The sequence below is a fragment of the Carassius gibelio genome, chromosome A9 (assembly GCF_023724105.1).
Source record: "Carassius gibelio isolate Cgi1373 ecotype wild population from Czech Republic chromosome A9, carGib1.2-hapl.c, whole genome shotgun sequence".
Classification (NCBI taxonomy): Eukaryota; Metazoa; Chordata; class Actinopteri; order Cypriniformes; family Cyprinidae; genus Carassius; species Carassius gibelio.
In genome coordinates, this window is record NC_068379.1 from 12077213 (window position 1) to 12098659 (window position 21447).

Consider the following 21447-nt stretch of genomic DNA (forward strand, 5'->3'; position numbering starts at 1 on the left):
TTTTCCACTATATTTTCATTCATTATTATGAAGAACATATGAATTTTCCTTTAAAAATATATATATAATTATATTCATTTGGGTAATATATTCTTATTTTTTACTTTTCTTATTTTTCGACTCAGAAGTAAAGCGTTTTCTGTGAATGTGCGAGACTTGGGCCTGATTGTATTTACCTTTATTTATGAAAAGTGATTTTTGAGGAGGGCTGTAAGCAACATTCGAAAAGCAAGATTCACACACACACACACACCCCCACACACACAGATAGCGTCCTGATCAATGTAGTATACGGTAGCCATTTGATTCGATCATCAACACCATCAGAGGCGAGAGAAAGAGTTATTTCAAGCTACCCTTTGAGAGCACTTGCGGTATTTAAGCCCCTTCCTCTCCAAAAGAGAAGAAAATCAATGTACTTGATTGATACAAGGCTATTTCATCCATCCGGTAAAGTGTGTGTGTGTGTGTGTGTGTGTGTGTGTGTGTGCGTGTGAGAGAGAGAGAGAGAGTGAGAGTGCCTATGTGTGTGTCAGGATGGACGATGGATTCATTACAGAGAGACAGCAGCCTCTCTACAGCATTACTTCCTGACCAAACTAAATCACATACATTTGTTGAAAGGTAAATGCCCCAGAATTCAGAGAACTGGTGTTCTATAGATTGTAGGCACATAAACAGAATAACCAGCCTTATCTTACAAGTGGCCGGCCGGATCAAAATGAGACCTGTTCACATCCCAGCACTGAGAAACCATCTACACTTGTGTGTTTTGCAGTGGGACCTCTGATTGGGCGGCATTGCGGTACCAAAATCCCCTCTGAAATACAGTCATCCACTGGTATCCTCTCTCTGTCCTTTCACACGGATATGGCCGTGGCCAAAGATGGCTTTTCTGCCCGCTACAACATGACTCTCAAGGAGGTCAATGACAGTAAGTGATGTTTTTCTTTTAGCTTGGAAACTGAGCTGTTGGTCTAGCTACCAATACAAAAATGTGGTTTGCTAGTAATAAAAAAGTAGCAAACTAAATGGAAGCTACTTAAGAAGAATGTCTTTTTAAAGATACATTTGCATAAGCTTAACAAAATAATTCAATACGATTCAATAAAATGACTCCGAGTACAAAGTTCAACACTGCTGTTTATTTGCATGTCAGTCTTTTATCTCAGATTTAATATTTAATATAAGAAAAACTCTTGTGTTCCTCAGATTTCCACTGCAGTAATGCTCTTGGCATGGAGTCAAACAAGATCAGCGATGACCAGATCTCTGCGTCATCCTCCTTCTATGATGGCCGATGGTCCCCAAGACAGGCTCGGCTTAACTTTGAAGATAACGCTTGGACGCCCAATGAGGACAGCAATAAAGAATACATCCAGGTGAGGTTTCCTCTCTTTCATTTGCGTTTCGGTAAAAGGGAGAGAACAAGGAACAAGTTCCCATCGCTCTCAACTTACTTACATGCATTGTGGAATCTTAAAAGTCTTGTGAATGGACAAGTGGATTTGAGATGTCTAGTTCTGGCAGGAAGTCGGCCCGGGTTAGGTACTACACCATGCCTTCAGAATGAGACTCATTACTTTTGGTGTTACTTTAAGTGGTGTGTCGTATTTGTGTCAGGATGCTGCTGAGTTGTGGGCTTCTGGTAGAGCAGCTGTTGTGTTGTGTTAACACCTGACACCACTGTCTCGCTCTCAGGGTCCACGGCGCAGACATCCATCTTGACAAACAGCTGTCGTAAATGCCAACATGCCCAAGGACCATACTTCACCCAGACGCTTTGGCTCTTTTGTGTGTGTGTTCAGAATAAGAGAGGTTGTTCTGTTTTAGGTGTGAACATGCAGCTGAGATCCGCATACAATTGATATTCATCGATTCATCCACGGTTTCAGGGTAAATTAACTGCTGAAGTTACTTTAAAGGAATGCTGTGGGCACAATATGAGTTAAGATCTTCTGTTGAAAGCATCTGTGGCATAATGTTATTAACAATTAAAGATTATTTAGATTTGTTCTTAACTTTTACAAAATTTTAGTTTAATTTACATAAATTAAATAATTTATTTTATTTAAAAAAAAATAGTGGTTACAGTATGGCACTTGCAAGTGCCAATATTATATTATATTATATTATATTATATTATATTATATTATATTATATTATATTATATTATATTATATTATATTTTTTTCTGTTCAGTATTATGACCAATTAAACCAGTGTTTTTTTTTTTTTTTTTAGATTTAGTTTTTTTTTTTGTAACTGAGAAAATCGACATTATTCCACAGATGCTAATAATGGCTTTTTAACTTGAATGTATTAAACCCAAAACAATATTTAACATCTCATCAGATGTTCTCTTATGGTCTTTTCCCATTGTTTCTCTCCCTCTCTCTTTATTACTATTCATCAGGGACTCACTTCTCAGACGTGGTAGGCTACATCTTTCTCTCTCTTTCTCTCTCTCTCTCTCTTCCTGGTCTCTGGGCGCATGCAAGGGTTGATGATGCACAGCCCACTCTGATGGTAACAGCCACTTGATTGATGAGGGTCCTTTCGTAGAAATAAATAGTTAGCAGCACTCCTGGGTTCTATTGATTTTTTGTCTAGGTGTGTTTCTCTGTGGCCCTAAGCAGCTTTATAGAAGGTTCTAGGTGTTTGTGTGTGTGTGTGTGTGTGTGTGTGTGTGTGTGTGTGTGTGTGTGTGTGTGTGCACGTATTTGTGTGTGAAAGATACACCTGTCTCTCTGACAGATAACAAACGCTGCAGTTTTCCCGCTCATGTTCAGATGACATCCCACTGAGCAGGGAGAGCCGAGGATCATGGGTAACAGCCCTCCTCTAGGACAGGAGCTGAATGCCTGATTAAGGAGCTCACTGCATTAGAGGCGGAGGGGCGGAGAGGCGGCTCTCGCACCGCAATCATCATCATCATCATTGTTGCGGGGGGGGTCCAGGGAGCGAGGGAGGGTGATAATCTGTGGAGTGAGAGAGAGTTGAGTGAAGGTGGTTAGTATCGATCAGTGCTCAGGTGATTGATCTTAAGGCTCTGATAGCACCTCCGCTGCCGCCCGTGATCTGCAGAGAGGGGATGCCTCATATTCCCACAGTTCTATCCATCTTTCAGCTCTTCCCTCTATCTCATTTCTCTCACATCGCTCTCTCCTTCTGCTTCATTACTCATCTCACTCTCTCATCATCTTGATTTTAGTGGGGATTGTTAAGGAAACCAAAACAATATAAAAACGTTTTCCTTAAATAAATAAAAGTAAAATAACTGGAAAATCAAACACTAAAATAATGTTCATGACTCCAAAACAAACTGAAATGTAACAGAAACAATTTTTGGTTTAAAAGTTTACACAGTATAGTGTTACACTAGATGGCTCTGAGAAATGTGATAATTAAAATAATTTAAACATTATTTAAGTGTTTCTTTAGTTTTAGTATAATTTAATGTTAAATTCTATCCTTTAACACAGTGACTTAATTTTAAAAGGGCAAAAATACTGAAATTAAAAAATAAATAATATGAAATTATTAAAAAACTTAAAAACAATCATAGAGTGACAACTAATAATCTCTCTCTCTCTCTCTCTCTCTCTCTCTCTATATATATATATATATATATATATATATATATATATATGAAAAAATACAAAATATTAAAAACTTAGTTAACATATTTACAACTAATTCTTCGTTCAAATTTCTTTTCCTAAACATTTAAAAAATTTTGTATGCGACATTTGTCAAACTTGTGAATTCGTCCATCCACACTAGGCATCAAACTTTGATATGAAATCACAACCAATCTGAAGATATTTGACAGTTAAAACACTTTAATGTGGATCATGATTTTGGGTGGATGGGGCTACCTAGCACAACCCCCAGAAAGAGAAACTAAGAGATCGAAAATATGTCCTGTCACATTTAATAATTTTTTTTTTCTCCTTAGGTGGACCTGCACTTCCTGAAGGTCCTGACGGGCATCGCCACTCAGGGTGCAGTCTCCAAAGAGACACACAAGTCTTACTTTGTCACCACTTTTAAGCTGGAGGTCAGCACTAACGGAGAGGACTGGATGATCTACCGCTATGGCAAGAACCACAAGGTATGATCAATCGGGAACGGCACATTTGAGAATGTGTGAGAGATAAAGCAGTCAGTTGTTCTCTGTTATAGAGATGTGTCAAGTAATGTCAGACGCTGTGTGTGTGAGATTCAGAGGGCCAGAAAAGATCTGAAAAGACAAAAGCTGATGACATAATTGACTTGTATCTGTAGTTTCTGTGGAGGGTAAGTTGATATGCTGGCTCTCCTAGCTTAACAGCTAAGACTTCCACAAGAAAGACAATGCTGGTCTAGCATAAACTGGAAAGTCATCAAAATTTATGCCAATGCTCTTTTTGGAAGATTATTAAGGTGTAGGCTGATAGGAGGCAGAACTCCATTATTAGAAACCAAGTGAATTTGAGCAAAAACCTTCTTTATTCTAGACCTGTACAGTGCACACAAAAACAGTTTGTAACTTTGAACTTTAATGTGCTATTTATATTTGATTTGGGCCTTGGTGTGATTAAATAATCCACATTTTAAGTTACCTGAAAAAAAAATAATAATAATATATATATATATATATATATATATATTTAAACTGAAAGAATAGAATAGAATAGAATAGAATAGAATAGAATAGTAATCCGCTATTTCCAACACTTAATCAAGCCACTCTTCTTTTAAACATGAGTTTTCTGCATTGTAATTTTGTCTGCAAGCATTAAAGTATTCAACTTTTGCAGCGACTCATTTGGCACATGTCATTGTCTTTCTATGAAACCTGCAAACCTGCATTCACCGGTTCTAACTCTATAGCAACACCAACTCCATAGCAATGCGATTATTTAGTTTTTATTAAAATTCAAACAAATGGCTTTCCCCACTCAGTTTGTTGTGTGTTCTGTACGTGGCATAGTATTTCTTCTGCGCGGTCGCGACACAAGATGAACATTGGTGATAAGGCCTGTGTAAAACTAATCGTCCCATGTGGTACATGCTTCTAATCTTCATTTATTAACAAATCCCCTGGAAATCCTGTATGGAGTTGATTGCTTGACAGGGGAACATGTGAAAGCTCTGATGTTAGTGTGATGGTTTTGGAAGAATTTGTAAAAAACATCAGCCTCCACTGAGAATAACCTGCCGGATACAACCCCATCCAGCACTAACTAGCATTTGGGTCTTTAGCCCCGGACCCCCTGCTGGAATAGCCTCTGTCTTTAATCTTCCAGAAAATCTCCGAGCTCAGTCCTCCCTTAATGTGCTCAGTGTTTTTACGGCTTTGGTTTCAGTTCAGCTAAGCTTTGTTAAGATGTCTGGCTATGTCGGAATGGGAGATTCGTGCCTTATGGGAGGTGTGACCGGTCAGTGTCCATTTAGAAATGGCACTATTAGTAAAGTACTGTTTATTCATATGCCTGGAAGGAACATATATATATATATATATATATATATATATATATATATATATATATAGATATATATATAAGTTGGCAGTTATCTAGCAAGATGCCTCACTCATGCAGACAAAATCCATCCAGTCATAGCTTTTTTAATATCACCTATAGATTAACAGGAAATAGCATGTTGGGATTGAAATGAAATGTAAATCTGCAATACTGTAAACTGTTTTGTATGTGAGTATCATGTAAATGAACTCTGAGTCAGGCAGGTTATTATTTTTCAGGGCTGTGCGGTGATGTTTTGGGTTGACAGCACCACATCAGGCTCTCATTGGTCTTAAATGATGATTGTGGAGGTGTGTGTATCCCTGGACACTGACTGATTGTGTGTGTTTATGGACAAACATGAAGAGCTGCTGAAGAGATCACTGTAGGCTGGTGGCTGATAGTGTGTGTTGTAAGTGTGATATCAGCAGAGCTGGGGCTAATTTCTTCTCAAACTGTCTCAGCTACTGTGGCAGGGTTTCAGTTCACTACTGATTACCTGCAGCACACTCATTCAGTCACTACTAAATCAGATCTGATAAGATCACACACACACACACACAGCTCAAAACCTTCCTGTGTGCTGCATATATAGGAAGCTACAGTAGAAGACAGCATCCTAACTGAAATGTAACCATTTAGGTTCCATTACATATAACTGATTTTCAACATACACAGAAAAAAATTATGAAAATTAATTATTATTTTTTTTCATTAAAAATAATTGAAAGATTCAAACAGACTTTGCTATTATCAAATTGCTGTGCTAACTACTAATACACTAATAAGCATAAACATATTCCGTTTTTAATTAGCTTGAACAATTTTTGAGACTTTTTAGTAAGATTCTTTTTAAAGAAATGAATTATTTAATTCAACAAAGGTGCATTTAACTGATGAATTTACTTTAAATACTGTTCTTTTGAACTTTCTATATATCAAATAATCCTGAAAAAGAAATGTATCATGGTTCCCACAAAAGAAATAAATAAATACTGAGACTGCAAAAAATTCAGCTTTGCCATCACATTTAGCAATTGTTTTTACTGAATTTTGTATCCAATAAATACAGCCTTGTTCAAAACTTTTAATAAGAAACTTTTTGTAAGGATACATTGACTGTTGCCTTAGAATTTGACCAAAAAAGGCAGCATATTTATGCCAATTTATACTAACTGAAACAGCTTTATAATCGTGAGGGCAGCTATAATGTCTTAATATACTGTTTAGCTCTTTTTGAACAGAATTACAAATTCCCTTCCCTTTTAGTGTAAACCCAGAACACAGAAACACATGCATATACAGTACAGCCAATCCCACAACTGTGTCGTTTCCACATACTCCCTCCTGAGACTATCTGATAAAGGCATCAAAATAATGATAATATTTTCACAAACATACTGTTTCAAATCGCAAGGTGGTCAAAAGGTTTTAATTCCATTTCCACTGGTGAGGAAAATGAGCGGATCCCTTATGTAAGGTCCTACACCTGCGCGTAAGGTCAATGTTAAAGTAGTCTTGTCATTGACAGAAATCATCATGAAGGTCTGGTAAATTCCTTGCTGTTTAACAGTACCATCAAGGGGAGTTAAACAGCGAGAGAGCATATGGTATGTGTGTTAACGTGTAAAATCCTACGGCAAAGTAACAGAGAGCACTGTCATGGGAGATGACATCAACTCGGACTTCAAAACAGCAGCCTGACAGATCTGTCCATCTCTGTAGATTCCTCCGCTTCACATGGAGCATGTGGATAAGGGAAGACCGCTGCCAGATCCCGCGAGGACTCCTCTGTTCTTTAGGAATGTACCACTGAGGGTTTAACCTTAAGTGATGTCATAGACTAGGAAATAGATGCTCTTTGAGTTGGGCTGTCTGCATAAAGCACAGCCAGAGTGTGTGACGGTGGAATGTGTTCAGTGACGCGAGGAAATGGTTTCACACATACTCAAACAAAAATACACAGTTACCTGTCTTTAGTGGGGTCGTGCAAATGTGGTTTTCATTCACTGTGACAAATGGTCATTTTAGAGGAAACATCTACACCACTGAGGGTCATAAAACTTATCGTCTGTTCTTCCAATTACTGTGTGTACCGATTCCAAGTTGGCTTAAAGCGGCAGTGTGTCATTTTTATGCTCCTAGTTTCACCAAAATAGAAGCAGAATTGCTAAAATGATGCATGTTTGAGAAAGTTGTTTGGAAACACTCCTACATCTGCTAGTTTCCTTGAAAAGACAGTAGGATTTGTCCATTGGCTTTTAGCTTATTGCAGAAAACAATCTCTGTGAGCAACATAGGTTTATGAAACTTGTTGGTTTTGAAAATCAAGATAATGCAATCACAAGAAGTAAAAAGCGTGCGTCAGGATGTAAACAGAAACACAGGGTAAAGCAAGGAGGGAAGGCTTCCACATTCTGATCCCTTCAACTCAATGTCACATGCAAACTGGGAATTAAGAGGAAAGCAGGAACCAAATTAACACTTTTCACTGTTTTTTTTTTTCTCTCCTCTGAACAGGATTTAGTCTGTCAGCCATTGTAATCCAAAAGATGGGCTTCCACACTATAGAGGGAGTTTTATAGAGGGAGTTCTGTGTTTTATATTTACAGCATGAAGAATCACACTCTTGAAGTTTTGATTTATGCTTAAAATTGGTCAGAAAGTATTTAGTAGTTTTTAAAATTCATCACACATCACAAGCCCTACTAAACAATAAACACCTGCCTTCTGTCATATGGCAATCAGTGAATGGCAGCAACACACCAAATTTGGCCACAGTGTGCAGGTATCTGAGCCCCTCATTGCTGTGCCACCAGCAGACTATCAGTCATAACCATCCTTGACAGGAGAGCATACAGCCAAGGGCTGCTAGGGGCCCAAAGCCAACACACAGCCTCCAAACTGATGAAGGAAAAACTGATACATCAAGCTGTACTTCATCTAAAGCTCTTCTAAACTTTCTAATTCTTCTATAATTATTCTATATGCATTTTTTATGAACTCATATTAAACAAGAGGCTACATGGAATATCTGTACTTATAAAATAATTTGTCACAGAGTCTGCCTTTTTCCCTTCGTGTTTCTCCTCCTCTGAGGCTGAGCCTGCACTGGCCTGCAGCCAACTGGAGCCTGACTGCTCTGTCAACATCTTCATCTGGGCCATAGAGGTGTGGGAGAGAGCAGGAGAAGGCCAGAGAGAGATAGAGAGAGTAATGACTCCAGCAGAGCTGTGAACGGTGACCACATTTCCCAGTGGCCCCATCAGTCCGAGAGAAAAAAAAAATGTGGCAGCGAGCCAATCCAAAGCAGCAAGAGATGGAGGGAATGAATGACAAAAAGTCTGACAGGCAGAAAAATGGACAGAGCAGGGAACGCAACACCTCTTTCATCTCCCATGACCCTGTTGTGGCCATGTGGCTTTGTGTAAGCCAGTCCGAGCAGTTGTGGGAGAGAGTGTCCACTTTTATGCAACCACAAATTCTCTCTTCCGTCTCTTTATTATATTAACAGTGATAACATCTCACAGGAGTCATGTGTGTGTCCTCACACTTTAAACTCATGGAGAGACTGCTTTGGGGTGGTTTATTATTTAAGTAGACCGTCCTACTGCCAGACATTTTGAATAATTCAAACTCATTTTTTGGGGACTCCTTCCCAGGAACCTGCCCATCTCATGAATATTCCCTCACACATACATACTACTTCTTGACTATCAGATGTGATTTTTGTAATAATTAATATAACAACGAATCTACGTCCACCCTCATTGATCTGTCTGTGTGTGTCTAGACAGACAACAAATTCCTGTTTTTCCACAGGTATCTGGCAAGGATTGGGTCTTTTTGGATATGTATAAAATAAAAACACACATGAGATTTGGGGATATATTTCTGGAAAATGTCTCAATTTGTATTGCATCCGGAAAAAAATCTGACACATTCTGCTGACATCAGGTCAATACACAGGCATATATAACATGCATGAGGAAACACTTACTCATGTCAGTCATTTTTCACATGTGGACACAGAGTCAGAGCTTAATAGAGACTGAGCCAGGAACAGAAAGAGAGTAGAGGAATGAAATGAGTGCTCACTTTCAGACAGTGGAGATGTTGGTTCTTCTGTGATCAGTTTCAGAACCATCTTTTCGCTTCAGCTGTGCTTGATTATACATGGGATATTGAGTTTTCGTCTCTTAAAAAAAGCCTGGCTTTTCCATAGGGAAGCATTCTCTGTGTTTAGTGAAACATTATCCTTCCCATACCCTTAGTATGTAAGTTTATAATATTGTTTATACCATTATTTAGCTAATTCAATACTTTCATCTGCCAGTAAGTGTACCCCTTAGCTTTATGTTTAAATACCCTCCACATGAAAGCAGATTTTTCCACAAGAAACTGAAAACGTACGCTTGTATCTAACACCAGATACATTCAGACCCCCACTCACATACAAAACATCATCAACTGAGACAGACAACAGATACCTGATCCCCCCACAGACACTAGCACCAATGCCTGAGGGAACGTGATATAAGTAACGTACGCAAATGCATGATTCATGATCGTAATTTAGCATAAACTTTCCGATGACGGCTGTGTCCATTTGTCATGTCTCTGGCTATGGGCACGCAGAGAGTGCATCAATCAAAGATTACGCCTAGACTGCATAGTGAAAGAGAAGCAGCGAAAAGCCGACAGTGTGAGGGTAACGGGTACGAGGCTGGCCTTGTATCAGTAGACAGCAGGGCTAACAGCAGTTCTCCTGTTCCGGTGTGTGGGAGTGTGTCATTACCAGCACCTGTGTGTCTTTCAACACAACACCAGTCAGAGGCATTGTATCTCAGGGACGCAAAGAAAACATTAGCAGGTGCTTGTGGGTGTGGGAAAGAGGGAAGGAAACAATAAAGGTATAGTTTCATTTTGCTAATATATGTTTGGCAATATTTGACTCCGCCCCCTCTACAGATTGACCGCTGCTGTCAGAGTCCAGGACTTTGTCATTTCTGTCATTCCTCTCGCTTTCCCTCTGCCTTAGAGGACCAGTGGGAAATCACCATTCTTCAGCTTCATCTCAGCCTGCTCCCTAACGTCCTCACAGTAATTGGACTTCTCAATCCTGCTATGCCTTTTAGTTGTTGTTGTTTTTTTCTGTACTTTTTTATCATTTTGGAATCTTCATGGTTAACACTCTCCTCTCTGTGCTTGGAACTTCATCCATAATGATCAGTGGGTCTTCTGTCTGAAATCCCATTATATACGTCTGTTTATCTGTTTCATGATGGTTTGGATTAAAAAAATTGGCCAATCAGAAACCAGGAAAAGGAGACGTCCATGGGCAACAATACAGGAAAACACTTATGTATTTAAATAGTTATTACATTTAAGTATGAATAAAATAATAAAGCTAATATATGAAACTATTACACATACACACGTGTATAATAGTAGGCTATATTTAAAAAAAAAATAACACTGCCAAGAGTACAGTTTTGGAATATTTCACAAGCTTCTTGATGTATTTTTTTCTCAGAAGTGCAGGGTGAGTTATATCAGTGAATTGTGAGAAATAGAACTCTCCCACACACTTCTTACCCCGAGTCATCACACACAGACACACACACACACACACTACTTGGCTCTCACATACTGTGCTGTGTTGAAATACTTCACAGGCAGTGAAGGGGCAAGGTCACACACTCCATCATAAGGTCATTGAACAAAAGCAGATTTCCGTGATGCATGTCTGAATCTTCCTACTGACATCAGCTTTACACACAACCACTTTTTCCCAAGGTTTCACTTTTCTTCTGTTTGAGCCCCACCTAAATTGCTCTGCTCAGTTTCAATTTCAATTTGAAATGGGGAATATATATATATATATATATATATATATATATATATATATATATATATATATATATATATATATATATATATATATATATATAAATATTATGATTAATATATAAACAAATAATAATAATATTAATGTAAAAATACCATTTAAATAAGGCACAATTTATTTATGTTAGTCTTTTCTAAATTTGCCATCTGTTGTTAACTTAGGAGATGTGTAAAATTCTGACTTACTGTATTAAATTCAATATTGTGGTTGAAGTTTTCTCAGTGTTAATATTTTAAAAGTATTATAAATATTGGCACATATAAATGTTTTACACACCGAAAAATGGCGGGTAGATTTGTAGTAATCTGAGAGTCGTGATGAAATTTGTGGAAAATTTAACAATTGCCCCGGGTCTCCTCTGCTTTTAACTAACCATACGCACAGTGATTAATGACCACAGGTCCTCAGTTCATAGTTTTCTTCTTTTATTTCATGATATATTGGGGTGATTTACCAAATGTCAGAACATTTTCCTAACACGTCTTTAATCTATTTCTTCACTCTCAATACGAGCCGGCCTAGCACTGACCTGACCCAGGCCACCTGGCCCGGATGTCATTGGATCCTGAGACGGGTCAGGTCCTAAGGGTCCGAGCTTTGTTTCTCTGTGTGCAGTGAAGCAGGATTCGCCCTCTTCTAGTCCTTCTCCTCTTTCCTGCTTCCTCTCTCTGGAGACAAAGACCCTGACAGAGGCTTGCATCTCTGGGGAAGGAGGAGAGATGGAGATTTGCCATCAAAGCTTGTCCATTCTTGCCATCCCATGACGCAGTGGCTGAAGAGCATGACATATTTCTTTGATACCCTGGGACCTGCCTGTTGAAATATAATGATCCATCTGACATACTGCTGTAATCAATTAAAACACCCAAAACATGTGGTTGCATCTGATTTAATGTCTTTATGTTATAACATTCAATTCCATGTGTTCCAATTCCATTCCACAACTGATTCTTCAAACACTCTCACACTGTCTCACCAGTGTCTGTGGTCTTTAACTCATTCTGGAGGAAACAGCATTTCATTTTTGAATTTACGATGCGAACATTGGCGTCTATGTGTGTATTCAGTGGTGTGTGTATTTTGACAGCGATTAAGGTTGCGATCTCACTTGGCCCCTATAAGGAAGCTCTTACTGTGCGAGAGTTGTGCTTGTTTGGAAGGTTAGTTTGTTTTTGAACGAGCGCCCTCAGCCAAACCAGCTCCTGAATAGTCGTAAATCTCTCTTTTTTTTCCCTCTCTCTTTGCCTCCTTAGGTTTTCCATGCAAACGCAGACCCCTCAGAGGTGGTCCTGAACCGGATCCCCCAGCCTGTCTTAGCTCGGTTTGTCCGGATAAGACCTCAGACATGGAAGAATGGAATCGCATTGCGCTTCGAACTTTACGGCTGTCAAATCACGGGTCAGTAAAACTCACACCACACATCTTTCTCCAAGTCTGCATTTCCCTTAAGGGAGCTGATTTATAGATATAAATAATAAAAGAGCCAGAAAAAGACAAGCTTAGAATGTTTGTTTGTGTACAATTTTGCTGAAAAGTTGGGTGTTTAATTGGTTCGTTGATAGAAAGGTAGATATAAATGGGTACATAAAAATAGATTTATCAATATTTACCTTTCTTTAGCTTTATCTTTCTATCTCTATATTATCTAAACATGTAGATATATATAAATATATTGATCTATATACTCATACTCAGCAAGCCCATAGATACTGCATGTGACAAATACTGTTCCAAACGCCCACTGAATCCCTGTCAAGTGAGCTCAGATGTGTATTTATCAGTTCTTTAGTGTACTGATTAAATATTTGCTATTTATGGAGATGTTTAGATAGCAGTCACCTAATTCTGTTAGCATGTCCTGCAGCAGATGAAGGAGGTGAGCTGCTTTTGCACTGATGTTATCAGAGACATCACACTCCATCATTACGCTATTAAACAGTGATTCACTCCTTTTTTCATCGACACTGAGCAGGAAAAATGCGCTTTTAGAGATAGGGTCTTTTTCAACACTGACACAAACGATGCACAGACACACCGCTGGCCTCCATATTAGACCTGCTGCAGTCTCACGGGGGCCGTTGTCCCTCGGGCATCCAGCCCAGAACAAGCTGCTTTCAGTGAGGCGTGTCGCTGCCCTTCCTGTCTTTCCCATGGAAGAGTGATGCTTCAGCCCGCGAGATATCTGGCAGAGCTGAGCCCATAAAGATGCCCGTGAAGCCATCGATCACGTTTGCACCGTTAGCCTCGTTCTGTGTTTTACTGCTCTTTCAGTAGGAGTGTGGGTGTACCTCTGGGTGTAATTCAACTGAGATTGTTAGGATGGGCTTGAACCAGATGCCCCAGCCTGTTTTTCTGTTCTTTGTTCCGTGTTTAAGCCATAGGCCAAAATCAATCATTTATTTCTGGTACCTTTTGTATTTGTGCCGGCTGAGCCAGAGAATGGCTGTTTTGGGCTGAGTGGGTTTGCTTTTAACTCTGTAGAGGTGAACCTAGAAATACTGGAACACAACATTTTTCCTGTAATAAATCCTACACAAACACCCACTCCGGGGGGATGTACACATAAAAAACTCAGCCACACATGCTCTGTTTATTTATTATTTACTCCTAAGCCCTCTCTCATGACAAAACCACATTGATCTCTCCAGCCTTAAAATGTCAATTCCTCTCTGCCTTACCATAACTCATCTGCGTGTCCATCCTCCTTCCAGACGCTCCATGCTCTGAGATGCAGGGAATGCTATCTGGCCTCCTGCCAGACTCGCAGATCTCGGCCTCCTCCATGAGGGACATCCACGGGGCCACAGGTGCGGCCCGGCTAGTGGCCAGCCGCTCAGGGTGGTTCCCCAGTCCAGCGCAGCCTGTGGCTGGTGAAGAATGGCTGCAGGTGGACCTGGGAGTCCCCAAAACTGTACGGGGTATCATCACACAAGGGGCCCGTGGGGTGGACGGCAGTAGCAGCACGGAGAACCGGGCCTTTGTGCGGAAGTATAAACTTTCCCATAGTTTGAATGGAAAAGACTGGAGCTACATCATCGATTCCAAGACCAATCTCCCAAAGGTGAGAATGACGCAGGATTTCTTTAATGATACTTAGAAAAATCACAACAGTCATTCATTTTTTTAATAGTTGTTTTATTTTATTTTTAGAAAGCTTCCAAACTAAGGTCTCTTAATGAGACGATAAAACAGTTAAAAGAGTTAAAGTGGTAATTGGCCCAGTCTGTTTCAAGCTGAAATAGTTGATTATCTAGGTGAACCTGGGGTTTGATCTGGTCTTGATGCCAATTAAACCAACTTGGACCAGTAAAAACCCAGCTTGACCACTTTAAGCATGATATATAATCTTTTTCCAGCAGAGAAGGACTGACCTGGAAAAAATATAACTGGAGTTGAATTAGGTTAATTAGTTAATCATGCAAATTTGAATATTGTGGTTTGGTGAAAGGGCTACAGTAATGAACAGTTCACCAGAATCAGATTATTAACAGACTCATTTCATTCTTTACTGCTCATCTCAGTGACTCTGCATTTCATTCTCCCACTCTGAGAGCAGAATTCAATTATGCTGCAAGCTTTGATAACATTCCAGTGAAATCATCCACAGTTGTGTTAATTAAAACCTGAGCTGCAGAGCTGCATTAGAGACTCAGAAATACAGAGAATATACAGTAGCTTTCTTCTCTCAATCACACAGCTGGGCTAAAGTGCTATTATGAATTCTGCTTCTCCAGATTTTTGAGGGTAACATGCATTACGACGCTCCAGAGATCCGTCGCTTTGACGAGATTGTGGCCCAGTTTATCCGAGTGTATCCTGAGCGGTGGTCTCCCGCCGGCATCGGAATGAGACTGGAGATACTGGGTTGTGACTTGCCAGGTAAGACCTCTGTATGGTTTCTTTTGTTTAGTTTTTTATCTATTTATTTGTATTTTTTGTTTTTGTGTAAGTTTTTTAGTTATTTGTTTATTTTTATTATTTTTTGTATTGCTTATGCTCTTTTTACACTATGTATCTTGACACAAAGCTGATTTATAGTAGTCATTATAAACAGTTAATCCGCTAAGTAATAAAAGTTAATTAGCTTAGCTGTATGCCGTTTATTAATATATAATGCAAAAGATGTGCGGTCACAGCTGTGTGTATTCATTGGCTATTGGCAACAAGTTCAATGTGGCTCATATCATCCAGATTTTACAGTCGGGATGGTCAGTTTTTATTAAAAATAAACACAACACCCTTAGCTACAGCAGTTGAAAGAAGCAGAGCAGTCATAGAACAATTCTGTCACTTCCATCTTTGCTCTCTGTCAACGGTGTCCTTCATATCTCCTCCTCCTGAATCTTTTACCTGTCACAGAATGACAGTCAGCCAAAAGAACACACGGCTGCTCCCTCTGGACCAGGCCTGGGCTCTATAAAGCGGCAGGCCAAGGGGCAGTAATCAACGGGCTGTCTTCATGGCTCTGTGTCTGCAGGAGTGCCGGGGGCGAAGGAGCATTAGAGGAGCTGCTAGAAAGGCCTATGTGGGTAGAGGACAGGGGAAGCCTCAGGGCTCAGTGCCCAGGTTTATTAGCATGGCAAGACTGCAGGAGGAGGAAGGCATGTTGAAAAGTCAGATAGAGAGCCGGTGCTGGCTCGGGGTTAGTTGGTGGCACTTTGCAAGCAGAAGATGAGATCCGGGATGAAAGCTTCATGTGTCATCGGCGGAGCTTGGTGCGTTACTGGCACAGGTTTACGGAGCCTGTGGGCCATAAATGAATGAGAGCAAAAGATCAAGAGAGTGAAAGAGACGATAATCAAAGCGGATGAAAGAAATAAACGAGGGATCAAAGCCAGTGAGTTGAGAGTGACGAAAAATGGACTGACGGTTGATTGTGTTTGTGTATACATGGTTATGTTTGCGTGAAGGAATGCAATGACAGTGCGGGGAGGCCCCGCAGTGCACAACTGTGCACCAGATGTTCGAGACACAGGGGGCTCAATCTACCCCACTCACTGTTGAAACTACAGCCCCAGTTCCTAATCTCCACAGTAAATCTAATCACGTACAGATCCCGAGACACACAAACACACTGGTGTGTTATATATACTTGCATGTGACTTTGAATTGTGTGTATTTTTCTTTCGTACTTTCTTTGTTTCCGCCCGTATACACAACATTATGACTGTTTCATTTCCTACCATCTGTTCTGCACATCCAGGGTGATCACTACCAGTACCGGTCCTCAAAGGAGCCGTTTGACAACAAAAAACAAACAGGCCTACGTTTTGAGTGAGATCGTCCTAATTCAGCTCGCAAAAGCAAACTGTACTTTTATAAATTGTGGTTGGTTGCAGCTGTGGCACGAGAGTGAGTGAAAGCAGGGTTTGAGGGTTTTGTGTTTTATTTTTGTTTTGATTTTTTGTTTTGTTTTTATGTCTTTGTCTTTTTGTGATTGTTTACAGCTATGGTTCCAGGGTGAGTGACACAGAGTTTGTGTGTTTTGTTTTTATTTTTGTAAATTTTGCAGTTTGCAGTTATGGTGCGTGTTTTGTTTTGTTTTTTTTATTTTATTTTTGTTTTGATTTAGTTTTTTGTTTTTATGTCTTTGTCTTTTTGTGATTGTTTACAGCTATGGTTCCAGGGTGAGTGACACAGAGTTTGTGTGTTTTTGTTTTGTTTTGTTTTGTTTTGTTTTGTTTTGTTTTTTACAATTCTAACACCATGGCTTTGGGCATGACACCAAATGGATTCACAATAAACATTAAACGATTCATGAAGGCCAATGCCTTTAGCAACTTCATATGATACAAATGTGTTATCACAGATGTGTGTATTCATTGGCTATTGGCAGCAAGTTCAACGTTGCTCATAAAGCCAGATTTTACAGTCAGAGTTATCAGTTTTAATAAAAAATAAACACAACGCCCCCAGCTACAGCAGTGTTATATACACTATTACACTTTTGTGTGATTTTGAACCGTGTGTATTTTTCTTCTATACTTTCTTTGCTTCCAACCGTTCGCATAATATTATGGCTGTTTCGTTTCCTACCATCTGTTCTGCACATTCACAGTGATCACTACCAGTACCGGTCCTCAAAGGAGCCATTTGACAACAAAAAACATACAGACCTACAGTATGTTAAAGATCTCATTTGAGTGAGATTGTCCTAATTCGGCTTTCTAAAGCACACTCTGCTTTAGTAAATTGTGGTTGTTTGCAGCTGTAGTGCGAGGGTGAGTGACGCAGGGGCCGGGACTGCTGTTGTTCTGATTTTGAAGGGCCAAGGGGATTCGTAGAGAGACGTTAAATATTCACAGGGCTACATCAGTCTCACTCCACTGCACGGAGATGTTTACGCCAATCACACACATCTGCCACTGCCTGCATAGTTGTCTACGGACCGAACACACACATTTAATTTGATAAAAAGTGAGGTATTACAAGTTATTATTACATATCGCTCTGGAATACTTGATTCTGAGTGGTATAATGATGGCATAACTGTAAAATTTTCCATTGTCCCCAAGCAAACAATTTCTCTTGTTTCATACCACAGTATCTGCCTTCTCATATGCAAAAATAATTTAGACCCAAATCTACATTTAATGTCCATTTTTGATGATAATTACCATTTAACTAAATTACATATGTCAAACTGGATTTATATATTGTTAAATATATCATAAAGCTCCTATATACTGTACAAATACACACAAACTAAGACCATGTATTCCTTGCATTATCCTGAGCTGTGGCTAAGCTATGATTTTGTCCCCAAATCCCATCACTCTCCCGGAGGAAGATCATTTGGAGTGAGGGTCACGAGGAGAGAAATAATGAATTGATGAATAAATAAACAGATGCGTGGAAGACAGACCTTGTGAGAGCAAGACCGTGAAAGACACACCAAGGGACTTTAGATATTTCAATCAGTCACCTTTGTCTATTATTCATTACTGGACTTTCGTCAAGCCAGAGGTTCCTGTCTTTGGGAGAACAAGAGAGGGGTAGAAAGAGTGAGGACAGTGACCTCTGCTGGGTGCAACGCATCTCAAAATTGCTGGAGCTACAGCACCTACTGTAGACTTCTCTCACCAAGGCTTATCTAATGGATACATAAATAAAGTTTTATAAATAATTGTTTTGTTAAAATGTAAAAATATCTATCTAGATAACCAGTACAGTGCTACATTACTACAGTGCCACATACCATTCAAGTATATAGGAGCTGTATTTTATGTCCATTGTGTACTGTAGACATAAAAGGGTTTCTCCCAATCTCATGTTAATCTTAAATATCTATAGTGTAGTACTGCATACTTCGTGTCTTTGAAGAGTCTTTAGATTGATTAGATTTATAAAAGACAGATACAGCTCTGAAAACAGTCGAGGTTCTCAAGGTGTGCCATAGCTAAAGAGTCACAAGCATGCAAAGCTTGCTCTTCTGCAAGCTGTGACATCAACATCAAATAATTCCTCTAACACTGTTTTCTCTGGGACGCTGAATGGGGTTATCTTTCCTTCACAACCAAAAACACACTTCTTTGGTGACAGTGTTGAATTTGTGGTCAAAAACAAAATGTAAAATCCTTCTCTAGCAAGTTCTGCGCAGTGCTGCCAACAACTTCTGTAACCCGAAGGAAGCATGTTGACGGGCGTGCTCTTGCTCTCATTCTGATTGATGTGTGCACGGGTGCGCTCTTTCAGGAGAAGTGCCCTTATAAGGAATTCTGCCCTTTATGATGTCATGCAGGGCCATACTTGAAAGAAACTTTCTGAAACGTATACAAATCCTGAAGCAGTGTATTTGGCACAGAAATACTCCATCATACATCCAACTAGATTTTGTTGCTTTGGTAATGTTTAGCTTGAGAATACAACTCTTTAGGATTGTAAATAAGTTGGAATGCATGACATAGCATTATACTTCTCCATTAAATAGCAGTCAAAGGCCACGATGGTCAATGAGTGTGAGCTGACATGTCTTGAGTTTTGAGTTGCAGTTTTGCCATAACCTATTCCCCGCACACGGTACAAACACACCATACTGTACATGGCTGAACAAGAATGCCACACACCTTAAAGAGAGAGAAAGAGACTCAGCATGTGCAATGCTCACTGATGACTCTCAGATGTGTGGGTGTGGCCTGTGGATGTCCGTCAAGGGAACAGTGTGGTTTAGGACACAACGTTCCTTGCATGGGCAGCTTGGTGATGTGATGGAAAATTGTTTCCACTTCTTCTGATCTTTGACGAGGAGAGTGTAATCACTTCTATCTGCTTTTCTGGCTCAACCTCACTCTCTTACCAAAACCGAGACTCTGCCCCACCATTTCACTGCTATCTCTCTATTGGTATGGATGAGTGTGAGCGTGTGATCTAGCAGTAGTTGAATTGACTCTTTGATGTTATCAACCACATGTTTCTATTTAGTGTAGTCCCCCTACACAATCCATGTTTGCACACAGGCATTTACCCACAAAGCCCCATGTCATTCTTCATATCCTCCCATTGTAAATATTTAGGTTGTTCTCCACTCCTCTTTTTCCATACAGCACATCTTCCCAGCTCTTCCTTATATAATGTGTGCCTACTATGGTCTTTCCAGTGTACAGTCCAGCTCTCCTACTGGAAATCTCATGTATACTTTTAATTCACCCACAAATTATAATCCTGTCAAAACCTGTATGACTTTCTTTTTTGCTGTGAAACACAAAAAATAAAACAAATTTGAGGAGTATATCAACTGTTTCATCTATTCTTGCCCAATCAATGGCAGTCAGTGGAGTATTAAACAACACTGGACCAATTTAACTTTCATTGTAAAGACAAAAAACACAATTATCTTCTGTGTTTTGCAAAAGATGTGCAATACCCAATATAATCTATTTTACATACGCTCATGGTTGTAAATATTTTATATTTTGGTTTATTCTTTTTAATTCAAATCAGTTATTTGTTTTTGTACTGATTTGTATGTGTTTGTTTCGTCTGCTTACACCCCATGTTTAGGGCTGGACCATTATGATTAGTATTTATATATATATTTATATATATATATATATATATATATATATATATATATATATATATATATATATATATATATATATATATATATATATATATATATAACGAAAGTCATGACATTTGCCAAGTATGGTAACCAATACTCAGAATTGGTGCTCTCCATTTAACCCATCCAAGTGCACACACACACAGCAGTGAGTAGTGAACACACACCCAGAGCAGTGGGCAGCTATAGATCCAGTGCCCAGGGAGCAACTGGGGGTTCTGTGCCTTGCTCAAGGACACTTCAGCCAGGGGAATTGAGGGTGGAAGAGAGCACTGTTCATTAACTTCCCCCCCACCTACATCTCATGTCAGCACTGAGACTCATCCTGCATCCTTCAGGTTACAAGTCCAACTCTCTAACCATTAGCCCACAGCTGCCCCTAACATATGAATTAATATGAAAACACCAAATCGTAAAATAGTTGATTTCTTAAGCGGTCGAGTTTGAATTTTCATTTTTGACTAAACTTTTTGGGTAAAATTTACTGAAACATACTAGTAAATAAAACTGTAGCTTAATCACTCAGATTAATGGTTTGCTATCATTGTTTAAATCTGCATATAAATATTTAATCAGACAAGCATTAAGAAGGTTTTGATTGGATGTCTGAACAACCCACTATAGCATTTTAGCCAGGATTAAGTGCAGCATATAACCTCAAAAATGGTTTTGAAGATGATGCTTTTACATTTTTGTAACTATATATTCTTACATTTGACATTTTGTATTCACTCTCCATTGAGTCAGTTGAAAATTATTTTTATAAATCAATTTTTGTTTTATAAATTGCCGCTGTTGTTTTGAAGCAGGGCTTTCTGAGGACATCCAATGTGAATATGAATATATGTGAATATATTTCTAGGCAAGCGAAGCATATTTGATATCCATCACCTGGAGATGATTTGCTGGTTTAACTGAGCTTGCGAGGAAAGTCCTTATCAGAGGCCAAGCAAACAGGCCCG

General features: G+C 39.3%; 1 protein-coding gene across 2 annotated transcripts in view; it reads left to right on the forward strand.

The window, feature by feature from the left end:
- The window catches only part of LOC128019635 (neuropilin-2), a 66367-nt gene that overhangs the window by 28876 nt on the left and 16044 nt on the right, over positions 1–21447 (forward strand). For both annotated transcript variants that reach the window (XM_052605719.1, XM_052605718.1), the window contains exons 5-10: positions 779–934; positions 1213–1382; positions 3962–4117; positions 12675–12819; positions 14133–14482; positions 15156–15300. In XM_052605719.1, the coding sequence (XP_052461679.1) occupies positions 779–934; positions 1213–1382; positions 3962–4117; positions 12675–12819; positions 14133–14482; positions 15156–15300 (1122 nt within the window). The remainder of the gene's footprint in view (positions 1–778; positions 935–1212; positions 1383–3961; positions 4118–12674; positions 12820–14132; positions 14483–15155; positions 15301–21447) is intronic.